This window comes from Juglans microcarpa x Juglans regia, chromosome 1S (genome assembly GCF_004785595.1).
Source record: "Juglans microcarpa x Juglans regia isolate MS1-56 chromosome 1S, Jm3101_v1.0, whole genome shotgun sequence".
Classification (NCBI taxonomy): Eukaryota; Viridiplantae; Streptophyta; class Magnoliopsida; order Fagales; family Juglandaceae; genus Juglans; species Juglans microcarpa x Juglans regia.
In genome coordinates this window covers 27,337,793-27,362,583 of record NC_054595.1, presented here as the reverse complement: position 1 = coordinate 27,362,583, position 24,791 = coordinate 27,337,793, and the positions used below count along the sequence as shown (strand labels likewise).

Sequence of the window (24,791 nt, the reverse complement as noted above, 5' to 3'; positions counted from 1 at the left end):
AAGGTGCAGTGCAGTCACAACCGTCAACGGCACGTTTCTAAGAATAGAGGTCCTACTCTGCGGTCTGCAGTTGCCTGCTCATTATGCTGTCTAGTATAAATTATATATATATTTTTTATATATTTTTAAATATTTAAAAAAAATAAAAAAAATATAAATATATTAATAATTACTTCCTTAATTATTAAAAAAATTAAATATATAAATGATCAAAATAAAAGAATAAATTGAGAAGATATAATAGCATTATTTTTCTAAAAAAATAGGTTATGCCCATTGGTAATAAAATGCAATTTGAGGCTATCCCGATTTATAGAAAATGACATTTACCAAATCATTGTATAATTTTTACACAATTATTTATTAAAACTCTTATTATTTTTCAGATTTCAAATTCATCAAAATTAAATAACTTTAATAAATCATTGTGCACTAATTATTTTTTCTTATTTATTACTTATCAAACATAATAATATAATTGTTAATATGATATATTTTAAATAAGAATATTACTACATATATTTATAATTTTTTCTATACTTTTTCTTATAATACTCATTTTAATAGTTTTTTTTAAATTAAATTTTAAATTTTAAATTTCATAATTTTCAATATATTAATAAGTAGATTTAATATTTTTTTTAAATAATTATCGTTTAAGTGATATCTCTACGTTAAAAAATAATCTGAAGAGAAGTTACTGTTACGAGACACACCATTGCATGAAGCAAACCACTTTTCTGTAATCTAAGGATGACATGACATGTTCACTAATCTAATTCTACAGTACGGATATTAGCTTTGTAAACGAAAACCTTTCATCATTGATCGGCAACTTCCCTCTTCAGGCACACTTCGAGTACTCCCACGATACGACCTCCCTCCGGCTCCATCCATGGATTTCCTCTCGAATCCCATGGCCATGTCCTCCGCCGCTTTGGCTATTATCGTTTCTTTCCTGGGTGTCCAGATTCTAGCAAGGAAAATGAAGAAAGATAAGAGAAAGAAGAAGTACCATCCTATTGCTGGAACCACATTTAACCAGCTCCTCAACTTCCATAGGTTGCACCACTATATGACTGACCTTGCCGGAAAGTACAGGACATACAGGCTTCTAAGCCCTTTTAGGAACGAGATTTACACTGCGGACCCAGCAAATGTCGAGTACATACTCAAAACTAATTTCGACAATTATGGCAAGGTATATCCCTTATCTCTAGCTAGTTCAGAATCCAGAACATCCTAATATGAAGATTCTTTCTTTTTAGTCTTTATTTTTATTTTGGAGAGTTATGACTCAGAATATCTAGAAAAAATTATAGATCATGTAATCTGAAAGGAATAAGAATGATTCGGAAAATTAATTTACACCAAAATCAATTTTCCAAGCAAATTAGTGTGAATTCTTCTAGGTCCACTTCTGGTAAATTATTTTAGTTTCGAGTCAAATCTAGTTTTTGGTAGGCGTTTTCCTCGAGCACTGAGTATCTTGTACTATGGTTTCTACGAGGATTGAATTTCAATTTTTTGGGAAAAGGCCCAAACCATGAAGTAAATTATTAGGATTGAAGACTTGTTTGTTTTGTTCCTTGAAACCTTGTGCAGGGATGTTATAACTACGTCATGCTGAAGGACCTTCTAGGAGATGGGATTTTCACAGTCGATGGTGACAAGTGGCGCCAACAGAGGAAGATATCAAGTCATGAGTTCTCCACAAGGGTGTTAAGGGACTTTAGCAGTGAGATCTTCAGGAAAAGTGCTGTAAAACTGGCTCAAATAGTGTCTGAAGCAGCAACTAACAACCAGATCATCGATCTTCAAGTGAGTTTTGGACATGTCAATGTTCACGAAATGACTAATTCCATATGATGTTACATGTTGACTAGTTCTAATTATTCATGTAGGATCTATTGATGAAATCAATCCTGGATTCACTGTTCCAAGTTGCATTTGGAATCGAGTTAGACAGCATGTGTGGATCAAATGAAGAAGGAAGGAATTTCAGCAATGCGTTTGATGATTCAAGCTCAATGACCCTTTTTCGTTACGTAGATATCTTTTGGAGAATCAAGAAGTTTCTAAATATTGGATCAGAGGCCACCTTAAAGAAAAGTACCAAAATTGTTAATGATTTTGTGTTTAAGCTGATACACAACAAGATTGAGCAAATGAAGAACTCAAAGGATGAATCTTCCGTGAGTGACAATGGCTAAGAGTTTCTATCTTTAATTGATTGTCCAGCCATGAGTTAAATTTCTCATAGCGTGTGCAATGCAGATAAAGAGAGAAGACATCTTGTCAAGATTTCTACGAGTGACAGAGAATGATCCGACATACTTGAGAGATATAATTCTTAACTTCATCATAGCTGGCAAAGACACGACTGCAGCCACCATTGCTTGGTTTATTTACATGCTCTGTAAGCATCCTGCCGTGCAAGAAAAAATTGTAAAAGAAGTGAAGGAAGCTACCACCAATAAAGATATCTCAAACTATGCTGATTTTGCTGCCGCTATTAGTGAAGAAGCTCTAGAAAAGATGAATTTTCTACATGCGGCAATTACTGAAACTCTCAGACTCTATCCTGCAGTTCCCGTGGTAATGAGAATATCAACTATATGAATCATAACCACTAAATGGTTGTGTCTATAAATACTACCACAAATGCTCTTTTCTGGTATAATTTCTCTTTGAAATCAGTATGTGAGTGGTGATAGAGTGAGATTTACCATTGTTTTTGTTGAGAATAACTGTAGATCTAAGACTAACTCGAAGTATAGTAGCGGAACTAAACGAAAGAAATTGATGACAATCACACAGAAAGAACACCAAGAATTAAGTGGTTCGAGTCAAAATGAGCCTACGTCCACTGGTGGGGTCGGTATCGAAGATTTCACTATCAACAGAGATGGAGTACAAATGAATACAACAAAACTTCACAAGGAAGTTATCTCTCAAACTCACTCTAGACTTCTCTCTCAAGAAAACACTTAAAACAAGACAAAATGATTTCTGAAGTCTATCTCAAAGAAGTGGGCGCCGTTTGATATTTATAGGAAAAGTGAGAATTCACTTTTGTGAACATTGGCTCGAGCGAACGTCGAGCGAGTGTCGAGCGAGTGTCGAGTGAGTGTCGAGCGAGCGTAGATTTTCTGCACTTCGCTCAAGCCAACAATTGTGCGAGAGTCGAGCGAAGCTCTCTGCCTGAACTCGCTCGAGCTGGGTGTCGAGCGAGGGTCGAGCGAAGCTTTCTGACTTGGATATTGCTCGAGCTGAATGTCGAGCGATGCTTGAGCGAAGCTCTCTGTCTGAATTCGCTCGAGCTGAGTGTCGAGCGAAGCTCTTTGTCTGACTTCGCTCGAGCTGAGTGAACCTCCGCTCGAGCGAACATACGACACAGGCACTGTTCAATCTGAATTCAAGCCACCTCTTAACAAATCTCCACCTTGGCTTGAACTCTGCCAAAACACAAAAAAACCTCCGACCACAAAACCAATCCCCACCACCAAATCCCTTAAGGGAATAACAAAATGCGAACACCAATCAAATCCAAACAAAGTTTGAACTTGTATGCAGCAACTGGCTTAGTCATCATATCTGCTGGATTCTCTGTAGTAGCAATCTTCAGAATCTGTATAGCACCCTCTATAACAATCTCTCTGAGAAAATGGTACCTGACATCAATGTGCTTCGTTCTCTCATGATACATTTGATTTTTGGTCAAATGTATTGCACTCTGACTGTCACAGAATACTGAGATCCCATCTTGTTGTAAACCCAAATCATTGACCAAGCCTTTCAACCAAATGGCCTTCTTAACAGCCTCTGCTGCTACCATGTACTCTGCCTCGGTAGTTGATAAAGCAACAGTGGATTGCAGTGTTGCTTTCCAACTAATAGCTGACCCACACAGAGTGAAAACATAACCTGTCAATGATCTTCTCTTATCTAAGTCTCCAGCATAATCAGAATCAACAAAACCAGTAACTTTGGAACTGAGATCGACATCTCTATCAAATATTAACCCAAAGTTCAGGGTTCCCCTCAGATACCTGAGTATCTTTTTCACAGCCTGCCAATGAGTCTTACCCGGATTAGCCATATACCTGCTAACTACGCTCACGGCCTGTGAAATGTCTGGGCGGGTGCAAACCATTGCATACATGATGCTGCCAACTGCACTTGAATAAGGAACACTAGCCATGAACTGTTCCTCTTCATCTGTCTGAGGAGATAGGCAAGCTGAAAGCTTAAAGTGCGTAGCAAGTGGTGTACTTACTGGTTTGAAATCAAACATCCCAAATCTCTGAAGCACTTTCTTAATGTACTTTCCTTGGGACAAGTACAACTTTCTAGCTTTCCTATCTTTGAAGATTTCCATTCCCAAAATCTTATTCGCAGCACCTAAGTCTTTCATTTCAAACTCATTTCTGAGTTGGGTCTTTAACAAACCTATGTCAGATATGCTTCTAGCAGCAATAAGCATATCATCAACATATAATGGCAAATAAATGAAAGACTTATCAAATAATTCCTTATGATAAACACAACTATCATAGTTACTTCTCAAATAACCATGATCAATCATGAAGGAATCAAACTGCTTATACCATTGCCTTGGCGACTGCTTCAAACCATATAAAGACTTCTTCAATCTGCACACATGATCTTCCTTGTTTTCAACAATGAATCCCTCTGGTTGATGCATATAAATGGTCTCTTCAAGTTCACCATGTAGGAACGCTGTTTTAACATCAAGTTGTTGTAGCTCTAAGTCATACAATGCTACTAAAGCAAGTAGTAATCTGATCGAACTGTGTTTCACCACTGGAGAGAAGACTTCAGTGAAGTCGATGCCTTCTCTCTGACTGAAGCCCTTAGCAACTAAGCGTGCCTTGTATCTTGCATCTGTATCACCCTGGATTCCCTCTTTTCTTTTGAAGACCCATTTGCAGCCAACAGTCTTCACCTTCTTTGGCAACAGAACCAAATCCCATGTTTGGTTTTTGTGAAGAGACTCAATCTCTTCAGTCATAGCTGCGCACCACTGTGCAGATTCTGCGCTCTTGACAGCTTCTGAATAACTGGAAGGCTCCTGACCAACAATATTCTCTGCCGTAGTAAGAGCATACATCACCATATCTGCATGAGCATATCTCTGAGGTGGTCTAATCTGCCTCCTCTGTCTACCAGTCGCTATACTGTAGTCTTGCTCACCTTGTGCGCCGCTACTCGAATCAGAATCATGCTCATCTACAATAGCATGATCTTGGGCGCCACTGGGCAGCCCTTGTGGTGCTTCCACCTGAAACTCCACCTGCTTTCTAACATCCTGTTCTTGTCCTGTAGACTCAGTAATTTCCTTTCTCGGACTAAGCATGGATTTTTCATCAAAAGTGATATCCCTACTGATCACAAACTTGGGTGATTTAGGATCAGTACACCACAACCTGAATCCCTTCACCCCACTGGCATACCCAATGAATATGCCCTTCTTTGCCCTTGGCTCAAGTTTTCCATCATTAACATGGAAATATGCAGGACAACCAAAAACTTTCAAATTTGAATAATCAGCAGGAGTATCAAACCATACCTCATTCGGAGTCTTCAAACCAATCGCTGTGGCTGGAGAACGATTGACCAAGTAACAGGCTGTGTTGATTGCTTCAGCCCAGAAATCCTTAGCCAAGCCTGCATTAGAAAGCATGCTGCGAGCTCTCTCCAAGAGAGTCCTGTTCATCCGTTCAGCTATCCCATTTTGCTGTGGAGTATGTCTAACTGTACGATGTCTGGCAATACCCTCATTTCTGCAGAATTCATCAAACTCACCTCCGCAAAACTCCATACCATTGTCAGTGCGAAGTCGCTTGATTTTCTTGCCCGTCTGATTTTCAATCAAAGCTTTCCACTGTTTGAAGTTAACAAATACATCACTTTTCTGCTTCAAAAAGTAAACCCAAACCTTCCGTGAGAAATCATCAATGAACGTAAGCAAATATTGAGCTCTACCTTTTGACGGGACGGAAGATGGGCCCCAAAGATCAGAATGAATATAGTCCACAGAACTTTTGGTTCTGTGAACCCCTGTAGAGAACTGAACCCTGCACTGTTTGCCAAACACACAGTGTTCACAGAAATCCAGTTTCCCTATCTTCTGATTACATAGCAAACCCTGCTTACTCAAAATTGACATTCCCTTTTCACTCATATGACCCAAACGCATATGCCACAAACGAGTGACATCTGAATCTGGATCATCTGAAACTGACACTGCAGCTGCACCTGTCACTGTAGAGCCCTGAAGGAAATAAAGACCATTTGTCTTATCTCCTTTCATCACAACCATAGAGCCCTTACTGACTCTGATAGCTCCACCTTCACCAGTGTACTTGTAGTCCAGAGAACCAAGAGTACCCAAAGAAATAAGATTCTTTTTCAACTCTAGAATGTGTCGAACATTAGACAATGTCCGGACAATTCCATCAAACATCTTAATTCTGACTGAACCAATTCCAGCAATTTTGCAACCCATATCATTCTCTAACAAAACGGAGCCTCCGATGACCGATTCATAGTTAGTGAACCAGTCCCTCTTGGGACACATATGGAAAGTGCAAGCTGAGTCCATGACCCACTTGTCACTAAAGCGACTATTGGAGTCGCTAATTGCTAGAACAAGATCTAGGTCGTTAGGCCTATCATCAGCAACACTAACGGCATTAGATGAACTAGTGCCGTCCTCTCTGTTTTTCAGTTTTGGACACTCGTTCTTGTAGTGGCCAAACTTATGGCAGTAATGACATTTGATGCTTTTCTTACTAACCGTTGTTTGTGAACTGCCCCTGGATTTCCCCTTATTCTTCTCTAAACCCCTGTCATTCGATCTTCCCCTGCTTGAGGACCCCTTAACAAACAAGCCACTAGCTTGTTCATTAGTGTTCTTCACACTCAATTTATTCCTCAACTCCTTAGAATTCAAAGCAGACTTTACATCTACCAAGGAAATTGTATTTCTACCATACAACATGGAATTCACAAAGTTCTCAAAAGATGTGGGTAATGAACATAAAATAATTAACGCATGATCTTCTTCTTCAAGCTTAATATCTATGTTCCTCAGATCCATAATGATTTTATTAAATTCATCTAGGTGTTCAGAAATAAGAGTACCTTCCTTCATTTTGAGAGTGTATAACCGTTGTTTCAAATACAACCGGTTAGTGAGAGATCTCTTCATGTACAGATTCTCAAGTGCCGACCAGAGACTAGTTGCAGTCTCCTCGTCAGCAACCTCTCTTAAAACTCCATCAGATAGTGACAAAAGAATAGTACTGTGTACCTTTTCTTCTTCTTCTTTCGAAGGAGCTGGAGAATCGTCAGATACCGACACTTCTAATACTTTTGACAAGCCCTATTGTCGCAGTAAAGCCTTCATCTTGATGCGCCATAAACTGAAACTGTTCTGACCGTCAAATTTCTCCACTTCGAACTTAGCCATAGCCATCCCTCCAGATCACCCTGAGCCAAGCTCTGATACCAGTTTGTTGGGAATAACTGTAGATCTAAGACTAACTCGAAGTATAGTAGCGGAACTAAACGAAAGAAATTGATGACAATCACACAGAAAGAACACCAAGAATTAAGTGGTTTGACTCAAAATGAGCCTACGTCCACTGGTGGGGTCGGTATCGAAGATTTCACTATCAACAGAGATGGAGTACAGATGAATACAACAAAACTTCACAAGGAAGTTATCTCTCAAACTCACTCTAGACTTCTCTCTCAAGAAAACACTTAAAACAAGACAAAATGATTTCTGAAGTCTATCTCAAAGAAGTGGGCGCCGTTTGATATTTATAGGAAAAGTGAGAATTCACTTTTGTGAACATTGGCTCGAGCGAACGTCGAGCGAGTGTCGAGTGAGCGTAGATTTTCTGCACTTCGCTCAAGCCAACAGTTGTGTGAGAGTCAAGCGAAGCTCTCTGCCTGAACTCGCTTGAGCTGGGTGTCGAGCGAGGGTCGAGCGAAGCTCTCTGACTTGGATATTGCTCGAGCTGAATGTCGAGCGATGCTTGAGCGAAGCTCTCTGTCTGAATTCGCTCGAGCTGAGTGTCGAGCGAATGTCGAGCGAAGCTCTCTGTCTGACTTCGCTCGAGCTGAGTGAACCTCCGCTCGAGCGAACCTACGACACAGGCACTGTTCAATCTGAATTTAAGCCACCTCTTAACAGTTTTTGGATTTCTACAACAGCAAGTTAATTACAATTGTTTCCCAACTTCTGAGAGCTGCTATTCCCTGTGGTTTTAGCATTATCCAAGCCTAACCCCCCCTTTTTTTTTTTTGCTTACAGGATGCAAAGATTTGCTTTTCTGATGATACTCTACCAGATGGCTACAATGTGAAGAAAGGAGATATGGTAGCTTACCAACCTTATGCAATGGGCAGGATGAAATTCATATGGGGTGATGATGCCCTGGAATTCAAACCAGAGAGATGGCTCAATGAGGATGGAATTTTCCAACCAGAGAGCCCTTTCAAGTTTACGGCCTTTCAGGTTAGCATAAACTCAGTTGGGATATTCTGTTAAGCCACTGATTCTCCCAAAAACTTAATAGTGGGTGGATTTAATCATTTGAATTATATTCCCTAAGGAAATATAATTCAATCAGCACACAAACCTAAGGAAATGAAATTGACATTGAAAATGATTTCATGAGACCAGTGAGGTTTTTAAATAAAATTGGAGTTTTGAAGGGGAAAAAAAAAAAAAAAAAAATCTTCTACAGCTTTTCCATTTCGAGAAGTTTATGCTTCAAGCTCATCTTCATTACAGGCATGTCTTTTGACCTTTTGGAAATATGTTGAAATGCCTTTGAAGTAACAGTAGATGCCAACATATTGACCTTTTTTTATGCGAACCCACATTTTTCTGTAGAAACCTTTACTATGCTTGTGAAGAGAATCTAAACAAAATTTCTACCGGTTCACAGGCAGGCCCACGAATCTGTCTTGGAAAAGAGTTTGCCTACAGGAATATGAAGATCTTCTCGGCTGTCTTGTTAGGCTGTTTCCAGTTCAAAATGAGTGATGAAAATAAAACAGTCAATTACAGGACAATGATCAATCTTCACATCGATGGAGGTCTTGACGTTCGCGCCTTCCACAGAAATGGAAATTAGCTCGGTAAGCAGAGAAATAAAAACTTTTCAATTATGTGAGAAGCATCATCTGTCTAAAATGCCCGATTGAAAGAGAGAAAATATAGCGTATATGCAAAGAATAACAATGCTAGGTAGGAGCTTGTTGTATTGATAAGTTTTACTCGTTTCTTCTTAAATAATGATGTTATATAGGTGTATGCATTATTGAAGGCTAGGGCTAAGAAACTGATGCTACAAATTTAGTTTTTGTCTTGGCTGTCATTGATAACAAAAATCAAGAGGCACAGACCCACTGACCATAATCACGAAGAACAATGATGGGATGATATGCATTACGCTGAAACCAAATAGCGGTACTGAGAGAAAAATGGAGGAAGCTGAACCTGGGTTCTGAGGCCCAGTTTAGGCATGAGGCCCATCCTCGTTGGGTAGGCTTGGACTTTACAATTCAGGCCTGACTTACCGGACCAGTCCTCACGCCTTGCAAAGAATTATGCCACAATTACCATTTCTCTCTTGGGAAAAAAAGGAAAGCAAATTGATTATTCAGCTTCATTCGGTAATTATATAAAAAATTTTAATGTATTATCTCCCTATCTTACTGTGTTGATCTGAAATTATTCATCAATCTGCTATATAAAAAAATGAGAAATGATTGATCTAATGGGACAATGCCACACCAACACGTGTGATAAGAATAGGATGGAGACACAGACACGTGTGAGATACGATTTTAATCAAATTATTATTTTCTTTCATTTTTAATCAAATGGAAACATATGGTCCATAGCTGAAAAAAGAAAAAACCACCCACCTCCCACTGAAGTTCAAGAGGAAAAGATCAGACACCACTTGACAGTTAAAGACTGGTGGTCTATTCGTGAAAGCTATTCAATTCTCCGTCAACGGAATTAATGGGTTTGAAGAAGCTTCGATGGTAAGGAATACAAAGAACCTGTATCACGATATTTTCATTCCGATTTTCTACCAAAAAAGTCGACGGACAAAAATGAACAGCTCTGATGTCAAAAGCTTTAGAGCTCACAAATCTCAATGACAGCGTACTTTTTATTCAACCGAATAATAAACTAAAAACAAAGCCTGCAGTAAATCTAATAACCTGGCACTCTCTCTCTTCTGCATATTCTGGTATTCTAATTTTAAGGTTACACCCACATAGACAGCTTCAAAACTAGGTCATGAAATTGACTTGATTTTGAGCAAGGCAGCCAACATATGTCCCTTGCAATATCTGTCCAGGTGGCATAATAGTATTCACTTTTGTCTCCTGTGTTCCTTTTTCCGGTGAGGTGACTCCAAAAAATTCAATGGCCTACAGCTACGACTTCATAAGAGGGCTGAGCCCATCGCCTTCCCAACCAAGCTTGAGCATGTGATCCAACACTTTCAAACTCAACTGCAAGCGAACAGCAAAAGAGTCATCACAAGGTTTGGAATCGGAAATATGCATTTTAAATCATAATCATCAGCCCTTGGCCATTGTTAGCGATTAAAACCTGTTTTATATTAAAAGAGAGATTTTCTTTTGCCAGCAAAATGTTAATTCTTCTCTTCAAATCTAGTTTTAGAAAGCTAAATATTAATTTTAACTAAACAACTTTACCTGAAACAGGAAAGTTATCTGATAGAGTAAATCAATGTGCAATTATGAGAATCAGACTATAATGGAACAGAAGTAAGAAACCAAACAGAGTGATCTGTTACTAGACTCAATTAAGCAAATAAAAGAAGATTTAACAGAACAATTGAGGATGCGTTTATCCCATCAACTAGTGCAATTGGGGGGGGGGGGGGGGGGGGGGGGGGGGGGGGGGGGGGGGGGGGGGGGGGGGGTGTCAAAGAAATTTACAAGCTCAAACAGTACATATTGCTCTGGGAATTTCTTTCTGAGTAAGTACTCTGTGATTTTTTAAGCAATAACAAAATCATACAAATGTACAATGAATAGACCCCAAATACAAAGAGTAACGGAACATTTAACTTACAGCTGGATCGGTGAATACTATCAACTGTCTATCTGCAGTTGACACCAAAAGATTTGTGTTATCCTTGTTTAGAGCCAGGGCAGTAATATCTTGTCCTTCTCCCAGCTTCATTATATGAGATACCTGAAGGATCAAGTAATTGCCTGTTAGTGGGGCAGGAGCAAACCAACTTATGACACCATGTTAAATATCACTAACTTGCATAGTGATGCTTCTGACATGCTGGCTGTAAGACACGTGCAAGATGTAAACCAAGAGCAGAACAGAGAAGAAGAATGCACAAGAGGTAAAGACTGAGCACAACAGAGAGGATAAAGATCCCGAGCCATTATGTTCTGTTTCGTCACACGAATATTATAAATATTTGCAGAAATCCAATGTAGAAGCAACCTAAGTTTTATGCAAACTAGATCTCAACCCATCGTATTGCATGGAAGAAAAAGATTGAAAACTTCAACAATTTAGTGGAGTTCCTGTATCTCAACAACACCCAGCACCTAAAAGTACCAACCAGGTTTCAAGTAACATGAGCTACCTATGTGGTTACTACTGGTAGTATATAGAAGGACAAAATGATGGATACTAGACCCAAATCCTGGTGCACTTCCCCTAAGGTCTCCTGTCAAATTCCCCCAGAAGAATTGGGTTATGGTTGAGCCAAGTCCACTTTTCCTTTTAAGGAAGCAATATAGGATGGATGTTTCCATGAGCAGTAAGAAGCAGATCTCCCCTTATTTTGGGAGAGCTGGTGGCCGCAAGTGAATTCTTTCAAGGCAAGGGGCAGCCTGATTTGACATTGTTGTTTACTCAGATTATTTTCAAACGTTCCTTATGTACTAACCAGTGAAATATTTTATCTATGTCTCATACCTTAAGAGTATGCAGATCCAGGAAGCAAATTGAAGGTGATGGAATATACAATCTGTTATTTTTTGCAGTTTCATCTGAGTCTAGATCAAGGTCTTCAGTCCCAGGCTTCTTTAACTTCAAATCCCAGCTATCGTTTTCCAAACATGAGTTCATTCCAATTAAAGCACTCTCCCCGTCCACAGAAATTTCCATGCAACAGACACTGCCAGAGAAACGAAGGGGTGCTTTGGCAATCAAAACCCCATTAAGAGAGAATGTACTGAGAGTTTCTTGTGATTTATTCCAAGCCATTACAACCCCCTTGGATGAAAGGCAGACAGCGTGGGCCTCCACGCCTGCCAGCCTTCTCATCAAACGACCCCTTCTTATAGAATGCAAAAGAACATCTGAAGAAGGGGAGCATGAAACAACAACTCCAAGATCTGAGCTGACACAACAACTGAGTATTTCCCTGTGGTGGCCGCGAAGAACATGCAGGGGACCTTCGATACAACGCCTCCGGCTTTTGTCTGACAACGTGCTTGATAGAGTAGTACTGCCGGTTGATGTCGGTGTGCCTGTCCCAGTGGAAGACTCCGATATGTTGCTTGAATGAGAAGTAAATACTCTATGTATTCTCCAAAGTAATACTGTCGTGTCCCTGGATCCAGTCACAAGGTAATTGCTATCAGGTGACAGACCAAGGCAAGTGACTGGAGCACAGTGCCCATGTGCTGTTTCTAAGGTTTTTGCTCCATCTGATGAAATTAGGTGAATACTATTATCCGCGTGTCCACCTAGTTACAAAACAAAAAGTACAGAACAGGATATCAGTTAATCCAGAAGTAAAAGGGCAAATACTTACCTCAGTCATCACATTCAATGGTGACCCGGGGGGGGGGGGGGGGGGGGGGGGGATCAGCTAAAAGACAATGCACCTTCTCAAGTAATTTGGTTACACAGAAGTAGAAAGAAAGATTGATAACATGATATGATGCACATCTAGTGACTTTATGATATGATGCACTTCTGGTGACTTAAAGATTGATAATGTGATATGCTGTTACTTTTTTTCTAGGAGATAAGTTTTCCAGCTCCGACCGGGTATTATCAATGAAAAATTCCATTGATAAAACAAGTACTACCTATTAATCATGAATAACTTACTGCTCCAATCAGTTTTCCCCATCTTTCTGGTAACACAACAAAGCACATTGTGGTATCAATAGTTTTAGTCAACCTTGGATCATCTAATAGGGATTTCATATTCTTCAGACTCCCGGTGCCGTGAGCGATAGAAATGCCTTTTTATATAGATGAAAGGTGTGCACGAGAGAAACTCAATCTTCTAAAATCAACACAAATGGTGCAGATATTCCTAGGTGTTAGAAAACATTAAAATCATGATTGGCTTTTTCTAGATAGGAACAGAGAGAACCGAGAACAGAATGAGTAGCAAGGTTGTAAAAGCAAGATCATACCATTAGATTAAATATGTACCAACAAATACTCAAGGAATACCTTGGGAAAGTGTCTATTTGGCAATGAATTGATCTTCATCAAGTCAGGGACTTCTCATGGGAAAGGGAAGCACTATACTTGATACGTTAAATTCCCACATACGTAGCTAAAGGAAGAAACACGAAAGCTATAGATGCTTACCAGTAATAATTTCTTTGTCACATGTAATTGCAACAATAGCTGAGCTTCTGATCCCAGATGTAGCAAATGCTAGAGCTTGGGGAAATTGCCACTCATCAGCCCCAGATCCAGCTGGTCCTTTAAACATGCGCATAAGTGTTCCACCAGTGGAGCTTGCTGAGGCCCTTCCATGTTGAAAGAGGAATGGTGTACCCTGGCCATCAGGGGTGTTGGGCTGCCACTTGTGCTGTGCAATGTGTGCTGCTGGTGCATTGATGTCAACAATTACAACAGAATCTGAAGAAGCATGAATGGCAGCCGCAGGTAGATTGCAGCGTTCGGGTGCTGGAACTACATATGGTTTGACTTCGTTTGGATTGCGAAAGATGGTCTGACAAGCGAAATTAAAATCCATATTATTTTTCATCAGATAACTGGACACCCTGACAGCAAAAGCGTCAATATTTCTTTTTATAAGTAAAAAATTATATATATCAAAAGGAGAAACCAAGTACATTGAATGTAAACAAGAAAACACCTTGCCCAAAATGACCCAAAAAGCCCCTAATGACCCAAAAAGTCTGTGGAAAAACAACCCAAAATACACCAGACTCGACCCCAACCCCTTGTTTCCTGTAGAACTAAAACTCTACCCGAACACCCAATCCCAACCCCTTGATTCGGGGGTCTTCACAATGCCCTCCCTTTAGACTTCCCTCTAGTTGAAGTCTATGCGAGTTAAAGTGAAAGGGTGCCATTGATATTAAGGATATGGTTACTATCCTTATACAAGCCATTTTAATCTGGTCAGTGCAGACAAGTTGGTGACCTTTACCCATTTCCAGAGGCAAAACTCGCATCAATTGTAGGCTATTGGTGAAAAGCGAGCGCTTCTGATGGTAAATTGTTTTGCTAACCAGCATGTAATTGATCACCAGAAACTCTTTACTTCATCTCCTAGATGGTCACTGTTAAATGAATATGTCTACAAAATCCTCATCACAATGCTCTTCTTCTTATGAACTCGCATCACATAGAGCTCTTGCTTGTAATGTAAAAGAAGATTTCATATTTTCTCCCATTCCTTGATCAGGAGAGCTCTTGCTTGTCTACATTCTAAGACAGGTTTCACGCACTCCCATTGTTGGCTGACCTTGTCGTACATCTACACTAGACTTATCTGATCACATGCACTTGCTCTGGCTTCTAAACTTAAGAAAATTTGAGGCCCCGTTTGGTTGCAAGACTCAGCTGAGATCAACTCAATTCAGTCTAATTTTAAGTTGAGTCTAATATCAAAACACCCAACTCTCAAATTACTAAACCCATCTCAACTCAAAACCTCCTTACACATGGGACCCACAACCTTTTTTAACTCAACATATCTTTATATGTAGGACCCACAACCCTTTTCAATTTTCCATAAATCGTACTAAACTCATCTTAACATCCAAACACATTTTAGATAGGCCCCAAATAACTCTACCTACTCAACTCACTACTATTCATAAAAAACTCAACTCAGCTCAACATCCAAACGTAGCCTGAAATAGTTTTAGGGGGCACATCCCCCCTATATTGTTAGCTAAATCAAACTGTCTCTACCCCCTCACATTGGGATTCACTCTGTGAATCCTTGTCAATTAATTGAGGCCATTCTAACTAATCCAAAATCACATACACTATCTTCTCCCAATTTAACCGATCATTCTTTGCTATTTCTATACGTTATTTTAAGCTTCCATCAACTTTTTTTTTTGTTTATTTGAGATGAGGAGCTTCCAGCACCCTCTTTTCACACCACTTAAATTAAATCATTCTCTCACACGTGCATTAATCGATGCTTGTTACACGACCAAAATATCCTACATGGCCCTCCTCTGCCTTTGAACAGATTACTTTATTTCTAACCCTTTCTAATATTGTCACGCATCCATCATCTTTTGCTCAGTAACACATCCATGTGAACATTCTCATTTCAGCTACGCGCATCTTCTATTGTTTCTTAACACCCAACATTCTATACTGTAGAACAACAGGTTTTCATAGTTTTTCCTTCAACTTAATAGGTATTCCATAGCCACATAATCCTCCAGATACACTTCTCTGCTTTGTCACTCCATTATTATTCTATGGGCTACATCCTTCCCAGTTTCTCCATCCTTGAACTTTTGATCCTAAATACAGATCTTGTTCTTTGGTATCTATTAACCATCAACTAATACTCCTATCCCTCCCTCCATCTCAATTTCTACTTTACTTTTACACTTGCAATATTTAGTTTTAGTCTTATGTAGCCTAAAACCTTTAATAGAAAACATCTTTTCAAACTTCCCATCAGTTAACACAAATCATCTGCAAATCCACCACCAAAGCTCATCTTGATCCATGACCAACGTAATGAGATAATGACTTCATGCAAATCCTTGACGTAAACCTACCGGTATAGGAAATTCATGATACCTACATCCGTTCTTACACCAATTACTAATCCATTAGAGGAGCTCTTCTCCTTTTCAAATCTACTCTTTATCTCCCTCGGTACCTTATGATACACTTGCTCTACATCAATAAAAACCATGTGAAGATCTTCCTCATTTCTCTAAATTGCAGGCCATCCTGGCAAAAACTAAAACTGTTGCTTCATGCCTTGAACCATGGTCAATCACTCACAAAGTTTAGTGCGGACACTCATAACCTTAATCCCACCTGGGTTTGGAACTATCACGAAATGCATAAAACTCAACCAAGAATAAATGAGTACAAGTAATGCCGTAAAAACCTAGGTGGCAGATATGGAATGCTCTGATAAAATTCTTTGATGACCTGAAAGCTCACCAAGGCAGGGCCCTTAATGATGTGGAATGCTCTGAGAAAATTAAGCAATAACATGCAGCACGGATATAGAACTCTATCAAACCTAAGATTATCAAGGTTCAGCCAAATGAAACTGATTATTACCTGCAAGTGAAGAACATCAGCTAATGGCAACTTCTTCAAGTGGGGGACAGTCAAAAGTTGGGATGGGGTTTGTCCAAAGTATGCGATCTGGTCTTGTGTAGCACGCTGTTGTACCTTTTGTGGGTACAAAGGGAACAAAAATACAAAGAGATAAGTAAGAATTTGCCCAATGTAAGACAAATTAAGGCAGCAAAGTTGACTTACTGGGTCCAAAATCTTATCAATATCAACTGTTCCTTCATAGGTGATGTAAAAAAACACATTATTTGCCAATATAGCTTCTTTGCCTCGTTGCTTATACCTGAACATTCCAATCCAATGAAGTAAAAACCAGCTGAAAAGAAAAGCCTCACAGTTGACTTGAACTAAACTGTTTCTAACATTGCTACCGTTAGTCACAAGCATATAAACATTACAAATGAAAGAATAGAGCACAATTTTGCAGAAAACTATAATTTTACTTGATAAAAAGGTGAAACTTACCCAAATAAAAGATCAATCCACTCATGTAAATGAGCAGATACATGCTCACTCTCAAGAGCCATCCGATGCTTATGAATGAAATCAATTGGATTTGCAGCCCAAGGAGGAAGTTTAACAGAATCTGATAAGGTAAATATTAATCACAATAGATCTTTCAACTTCAGTTTGGTGCCCATCAAGGTTTATCTCAATTCATAAAACAAAGAAATTTCAGGAGCATACCAAGCTGTCCACCTAATTGTGTTGTACCAAAATCAATTGCATTTTCATTGGTCAAGATCTCAGGAAGGTAGAACAGCTCAGGAACCTAAGGTACAAAGAAAAGAAGAACAATCAGTCCAAAACTCATAGCTACTATAGGTGATTGACAATGCAAATGTAGATGAGAGCAGATGAAGACTCTAACTGATGGAAAAAAAGTGATGCTTCATAGTAATGGTCAGACACATACCAATTCCTTCACATCACTCATATCCTCAAGAACTCCATTCCATGTAGCAGCAATATCTGAAAACATCCTATCTGCATGATCAAATTTGCCGCCTTGCAATTGAATCGAGAGAGTTGTAAATGGTTCAACTCTAACAAGGTAATATAAAACCTGTAAAACCAACAACGAGAGTCACATAGAAGTGTCATCACAGTGTCTACCAATAATAAAGATATTCACCCAATACTTACTAAATTTGATTGGCACATAAAAAAAAAAAAAAAATTGTATAAATAATTATCAGAAATGTCATGAGTGCAATTTTTTATCAGGCAATTGTCAATTTTCCAGACATCCAAACCATCAAAAAAGAAAAAGGTGCACTACTTTGAAATGAAGTTGACATCTGCAATACGAGGAAATAGCAACTCCGGAAAGCAAACTAGCATAAATCATCTGAACTTTTAGCAAGAAAAGCTTGAGTTACTTTCAAATTCAAGATTTAACACAATTAATACAAATCTAGCAAAATAAAATCTAGGGTAGATTTCGAATTTTCAGTGTAGATAGCCCAACTACCGAAAAAAAAGAAGAAAAGGTGGATCAATTTGAAATAAGGTTGAGATATGCGTTTTGGGAGAATGGCAATGTACAATTGGTTAAAAATATCATTTGATATAAGGGAAAATGAAATTTTGCACCCTTGAACTACCACCATTTATTTAATTTTGCACCTTTAGTTAGGATTGTGCCATGTCCTCTCTTTCAGCGAGCTTAACAGTTAGATCTAAACTGAGGGTCAAATTGCCAAAATTTGATAATTTCATATGCAAATTTATCCTAGATAGAATTGTATCTAGGATAAAGACAATTGTATTTACAGGTAAAATAAAGGGAGTGGAAAATATAGTTTCTCCTAGATATAATGTAATGCAGACGACATATGTACAATGTCAGCGGGAATGTAGTTTTCAGTGTACATATTTTAGTCATACCTTGCTTATTCAGAACATATTTTATATTCCTTATTTAGACAATATTTCCTAGTTGTAAATAGCTTGGTCACAGCCTTATTTCATTTCATGTAAACTTTTAGCTAGAAAAACTCAAGATACTCTCAAACTCAAGGGTTACCATAAATTTTTTTTTCTTTATAAGTAAACGATTGTATTGATGATAAGCATAGCCCCAAGTACACAAGAAGGATACAAGAGATAAGACCTATCTAGGTCGCAGCAACTCAGGGGTTAGCATATTTCGGATCCTAAAATCAAAGAGCACAAATTTCCCATACATAAATAAGAGAAGTTCTAATTATTGTTAACGCATGATATACAGTAGCAACATTTTGAGATTAAAAGTTCTACAAAAACGTCCGAGAAACAGATAAACTAAAGAGATTAACAAATTCAGTGATAGAAGGTGCACAGCTGTCAGTCTCTCAACTTGAGACAATTATAACATACACAAGAACATGTAAATGAACTTTTAAAAATATAACATAAGGGAACACCTACTGTTCCAGCACTCGAGTAGTGTGAACCGTAATGGAATTTGGGGATGGTGGGATCCTCAAAACTAGAATATCTCTCTTGGAATTTTCTAAGACGATCAGGATTCAATGCACCAACAGGCTGCAAGAATATGAGGCTTTAATGACAGCAGAAAAGATGAAATTCGAGAATGATTTAAGAATATATTCAGATGATACCACCTTTGAAAGATCTCGATAAGAAGAAGGATCATCAAGATCCAAATTCTTTGAACTGTAGTCAGAAATTATCCAAGGGAAAACTGGATACTGCAGGAAACAAAAGAAAATTAGAAATAGATCTAGAGAATTTCTCCATATAACATAAAAAAGTTTGGAGAAAAATCCACCTGTGTGATGTCATTATAACTACGCCCAGCCAACGTATTTAGCTGCATTAGATATTCAAAATTGCCGATCTGCACAAGAGTTTTGCTTCTACAAATTATAACTCCCATCTCTATATGGTGCATATTAAACTCAAACTTGAGAACATGTAGGCACTGAAAATATATAACTGCAAACAAGATTCATACCTCCCACCTTGCCCAACGTTCCATGAGCTGAGTTCTTTTCAGGAGTTGGTCAGGTCTCTAGAACAAATAAATAATTGCATTAGTCCTTGGCTTTAAACAACACAGATGAAGATGAAGATGAATTCGATGCACTCGTAAAAAAAAACACAGATGAAGAGGAAAAAAGTGTTGTATGAATCCAGAATTAAAATTCCTCATACACATTAGATCACACCAGGTGTAAAACTCACAATCGGATTAAATGTACTCCAAATGCCTGTCATGTACATAAAATAGTATATTGATGGATGCTGATCCATAAACTCATGATTCATATGAAATTATCATAAAACTTTAGTTTGAGCACTATCTGGATGGGAAAGCTCTATATTTTGAACTATTTTGATGTTTGGTGAATTTGGCATGCATGAGAGGATATTTAGTCCAACACTGATTGACCAGATGTGGTTCCCAGACAAAGTTACAGTTGGTGCAAACCTGAGTCGCCAGATATATATTGTTCAAATGAGGAGGACGTGCTTGAACAATAGCTCGATATGCATTTCTTCGGCCCTCAACACTCTAATAAGAAAAGAATAACCGGGGAAGAAACAAGAAAAAATATCAACAACAGGTTGATTAGCAGGCAGTTTGAAAGAATCAAAACCATCAAAATGCTTTAATTTACATAGGCACAAAGCAAACGAAATGAAGATGCATATTTCAGACAAATATACCCCGAAATCAAAAAAGAAATTTGAGCGGTCAACCATAAACAGTTCCAAAGCACTCCTCCTTAGAAGATATCTGTGAGAAAAATATCCAAGTCAAAAGAGACGGAGAGCAGAAAATGAAACAAACCAATATCAAATAACAAAACATCAGGCTGAGAGGCAATGGCTACATTGTATCATACACAACCATACATAAAATAATACAAGAACAGACAGCTTTTGAGGCATAAGTGAGCAAACAACTTTTGTGGCATAAGCAGCTTAATACCTTTGGTATTGAATAACTATCACGACATATCACACAACAGTAAGTTCTCACCATTTCTCAGTCTAGTCCATTGTTTGGTGCTTAAGGACTACAGGTAAAAGAGAATTGAACTTAGATAGTTTTGGTACATAACCATCCAATCCTTCAAAATATCCAATCTTGGAAAGAGACAAATTGTGAAAGTTCTTTTATAAGCAAAACTAAGTTCAAGAACAGCAAATATAGTAATGAAAACATAGGGCTTTTAGTTAATGAATTTTTTTATAGTATTAGTTCATGAGAATTTTTTAGTTTAGTTTTCTCGTTTTAGGTGAAGACTGTTCATTAGCACATTATACTGTCCACAGTGGAAAATATTTTCTGGAAACAGAGATGAAAGAAGGATCAGTTTTAACCATTCTCAAAACTCAGAACATTCTGCCCAAAAGAAAGAAAAAGTTAGAGCATGGCATCTAGAAAATTTGAAAGACACAGTGAAAGGAGGCACTAAAGTGGATTGTTCCAATTTTTGCCAACGAAATGCGCTTTTTTGGAAACTACAATGAAATCATAAATACTTTTCAGATAATTCTCACCGAAAATTAAGAGCATTCGATGTTCAGGAACCAAAGGCCAATCCTTCTGAATTTTTAAATTTTTCTATACCCAGTTCCCCAGTGACAAACATTTTTGGTAACCTAGATTTTTATTTAGTTCCCTAATGATAAGCATAATCTATCATGTGTTACATATGGCTAAAACTAAATAATAAGCTGCATTATTCCACTTTTTTGTAATTTTCTAAGAACCATGGCTAATGCAAATGCTTAACTTATAATATTAAACAGCAAACAAAGCGACTTATTGAAGTCTTGCTTTTACTGCTGCTATGTCGGGAGTTACTCCACGTATTGCTTGATGTAAAACAGATAGTGGATTCGTTTGTCTTTTGTTGAATCTTTTTCATAGCTCGATAGATATTTTGATAAGCCAATGATTTTTTTCCGTGTTTCAGAATACGGTTAACCAACATGTTAACTAATCGATCCCGATAAATTGGATCGGATTTTGCAGTTTTTTCTTCTGCAGTACCTCGACGTGACATGAGCGTGAAAGGGGTTCAACAGTTCAGAAATTATCATGCTCAATTTACTTCATTGCCAATAAGAAAAAATATGAAAGTAAAATAAAACCAGCACAAAAATATTGTGACTTCACCTTCTACTATACATTTGATGAAGAGATGAGATCAACCAGCTATGATCCTTTTCTTGGTCTCTCAATGCCGAACTGCATTCAGACCCATCTGCTGTAGTGTTGCTCTCACTATTATCAACCATAAAATTTATTCTCCTATTTGTTACCTGACAGGACACATTAGTGTCTGTGCTTAGTAAAAGTTATAAAGAATAATTATGACCAGTCAAATTTATTGGGACAATTATAGGACTGAAATATTGATATCAGTTTCCCATTCTCATGATTCTAAACAACAATAATACAATACAAAGTGAAATAACATAATACCAATCTATTGGAGTCAGAAAAAGGGTTTGGCAATCATCACCGAGCAGGAAATATATTAAAATAAAAGAATAAATTAATAAGAGTGCAATGTCTCCACTAAAATGGGACAGATAAAGAAGGGTTACCGATAATGCATTCTGGTTTTGCAAGTTGGACATGAGAGAGGGAGGTTCTTAAACTAATATCTTTCAATGCAAACCAGATTTGGGTCTATAAGTAAATTTTAAGTTTAAAAAAATGGCCACCATGAGCATTTGAACTCTATATCAGCACAGGACCAGACCGTAACCGAACATTAGAAAATAGGTACCAAACACCACCATTGTTCAAAGCACTAAGGGCTCATTGACTTGATACAAAAATAAATTAAAAGAGACAATGAAACAATTTGAAGTTGACCCTTGCACAAAAATGGAATGGTGGATTTTTTGCCAATCTAAAAAATTTCCTTGGTTCTAACTTCTTGCATATACTTCTCGGACATTGATATGAAAAGCCACAAAAACATTTAGTATGTACTATCCGCATATGACAGGAAAAATATCATATTATGTAACAAAAAAAAAAAATCATATTATGTAAATAAAAGGAATGTCAACCTTAAGCTCATGTAACTTACTTGAAATGTCCCTTGTATAACTCTCAATGGCCGGACCATTGATGAGGAAAGCTCAAGAACAATTCTTTCATCAAGTTCACTGGGAACATACCCAGGTACAACTGCTGATGAACTTTGGACCAAGTCTTGGTGGTCAAAAGCAAGTTGACTCTTACTCTCTAGAGATGCCTGCAGGGTTTGCTCAGCTGTTCCAGAAGGTCTTGGCTGATTATCTGCACTTTGTTCTGTTTCATGGGCCCTCCTGACATCCAACTCATCAATTTCCACTTGTTCATCTTCTTCATTGACAGGCTCCATTGAAATGGCCTCAGCGGCCAGAATAGGAGCATTTGATGAATTTAGGACGTTCTGTTCATCCTGTTTCATTGCAATATGATCCTCATAATTGGCAGTGACACCAAAGTGATCAGACCCTTTATAGTTCCTCCTCAAACAAGGTCTCATCCTTGAAGAAGTTTCCATTAAGTCTAGCTTCCAAAAAACCTACAGATTCACAATATTTCCTTTCAGATATTATTTTCTATATTATCAGCCAACTGGTCATAAATGATACGCCAGGTGTAAGGCCATCAAATCATGAGAAACTAGTACAAATGCAGAAACCACTTAAGAATGGAGTTAACAGAAATAGTTTATCTCACAACATACACGCGCAGGGCTGCATAAATGATCCCCAAAAGATCCAAAGAGACATTTCATATCTATTAAGCAATAGACAAGTTTGCACCATGCACGAATTCCAGTTGATAAATGATGACGGGCTACTACATCAACTTGTGCACGCCTATCAATCTGGAGAATCAGAAAAAAATGATAAATCTGGTAATGCTTCCCACATCAATACAGATAAAACAAGGACAAGCACTACTCAAACCTCTGATCGTTGCATGTTCCTTGCTAGAGCAAAGCTTGCAACAAGGACAGCTATAAATTTGTAGGAAAGAGCATTAAAATCTTTCCCATAAACTGATCTTGTATCAACTGGTTGCAAACATTCCATCCAGGCAACTCCCATGGCTTCACAGACATTCCATCTCTTCACACGTTCCATGTCACTGGCATTCCTTCGTTGTGCAGAAGTGGCCATTGCCACAGCACTAAGACCCCTTCCAGAACCAATCTTTGCATTGCGTTCAAGATCACGTGCAGCAACCAAGGCAGCCGCTTTTGCAGCAGCTTTGTCCTTAGCATGATCAGGTGATTTGTTAGGCATCTCCAAAGGTTTTTGAAAGCTGGAAAATGTATGTAGCCTAACTGTTTTCCTCTCAAGCAGTGAGGAGTCACGCCTAAGCTGTGAAGATGTTGCAGGAACTGAAATTTCACCACCAGAAGCACCAGCAGCGATCATTGCCAATGCCATTGCAGCGGGAGGTGATGCAAAAGCAGCAGCCCAAGCTGGAGATATCATGGCAAGAGCAGCCTGCAAGGAATAAAAACTATACATCTCAAAAGATATTTCTGATAGGTAAAAACAACAATCAGACCAGGATTGAAACCAAAATGTCATCCTCGACCTCATATTTATTAGGGCAGGGAGGACACGCCACTTGATCCACAGACCAATGCCAATACATACATATCAAGAAGCAGCAACCTAAAAAGCGTATAAAGAAAAAGTATAGAGCATACCAGGATACTATTAATAATTTAATACAAAAAAGAACTAACAAAAGGGCATGAAAAACAATCCTCTATTTTAACTTCTAAAATTCCAAACTTTGAGTGCATGAAAGTGTATACGAAAAATGCAGTCTTCTGGAATCTAAAAGCGGGTTGCCTAAAATGCTATGAGAAACTGCCAAAATCTTTTTGTTAATAAGTAAAGCACTTTTATGAAAAAGTGCAAGGGGGGAAACCCTTGTATAAGTCACGAGTGTGACATTTATGCATCTTTATACCCATGTCATTGCAGTCCATAATACCTGAGAACAGAATAACCCGGTTTGGGGGGGGGTAAAGAGTCAAGGGGTCCTGCTTGTACTACCGCCAAACGGAACTTATTCACATCAATTTTTTTATCAGTAAAACTTATTCGCATCAATTTTCTTGATCGGTAAAACTTATTCACATCAATAGACGTGGAATGG

The 24,791-nt window shown here is 38.2% G+C and overlaps 2 protein-coding genes across 3 annotated transcripts in view; one reads left to right on the top strand and one right to left on the bottom strand.

Annotated features, from left to right (window-relative positions):
- Positions 1–811: 811 nt before the first annotated feature.
- Positions 812–9,370, top strand: LOC121245306 (cytochrome P450 704C1-like). The gene is made up of 6 exons (XM_041143518.1): positions 812–1,201; positions 1,606–1,821; positions 1,905–2,195; positions 2,278–2,598; positions 8,351–8,554; positions 8,991–9,370. The coding sequence occupies exons 1-6, from the start codon at positions 896–898 to the stop codon at positions 9,177–9,179; spliced, it is 1,527 nt and encodes a 508-aa protein (XP_040999452.1). The 5' UTR covers positions 812–895; the 3' UTR covers positions 9,180–9,370.
- A 736-nt stretch (positions 9,371–10,106) lies between these two features.
- The window catches only part of LOC121245141 (BEACH domain-containing protein C2), a 40,430-nt gene continuing 25,745 nt past the window's right edge, over positions 10,107–24,791 (bottom strand). For both annotated transcript variants that reach the window (XM_041143450.1, XM_041143451.1), the window contains exons 14-32: positions 23,579–24,124; positions 23,353–23,496; positions 22,705–23,187; positions 21,777–21,922; positions 20,315–20,384; positions 20,076–20,159; positions 19,599–19,655; positions 19,413–19,481; positions 19,246–19,332; positions 19,049–19,165; positions 17,553–17,702; positions 17,324–17,408; positions 17,102–17,222; positions 16,823–16,919; positions 16,619–16,732; positions 13,679–14,048; positions 12,038–12,813; positions 11,168–11,290; positions 10,107–10,578 (exon numbers count right to left, since the gene is read on the bottom strand). In XM_041143450.1, coding sequence (XP_040999384.1) covers positions 10,501–10,578; positions 11,168–11,290; positions 12,038–12,813; positions 13,679–14,048; positions 16,619–16,732; positions 16,823–16,919; positions 17,102–17,222; positions 17,324–17,408; positions 17,553–17,702; positions 19,049–19,165; positions 19,246–19,332; positions 19,413–19,481; positions 19,599–19,655; positions 20,076–20,159; positions 20,315–20,384; positions 21,777–21,922; positions 22,705–23,187; positions 23,353–23,496; positions 23,579–24,124 — 3,717 coding nt within the window. In that variant the 3' untranslated portion in view covers positions 10,107–10,500. The remainder of the gene's footprint in view (positions 10,579–11,167; positions 11,291–12,037; positions 12,814–13,678; positions 14,049–16,618; positions 16,733–16,822; positions 16,920–17,101; positions 17,223–17,323; positions 17,409–17,552; positions 17,703–19,048; positions 19,166–19,245; positions 19,333–19,412; positions 19,482–19,598; positions 19,656–20,075; positions 20,160–20,314; positions 20,385–21,776; positions 21,923–22,704; positions 23,188–23,352; positions 23,497–23,578; positions 24,125–24,791) is intronic.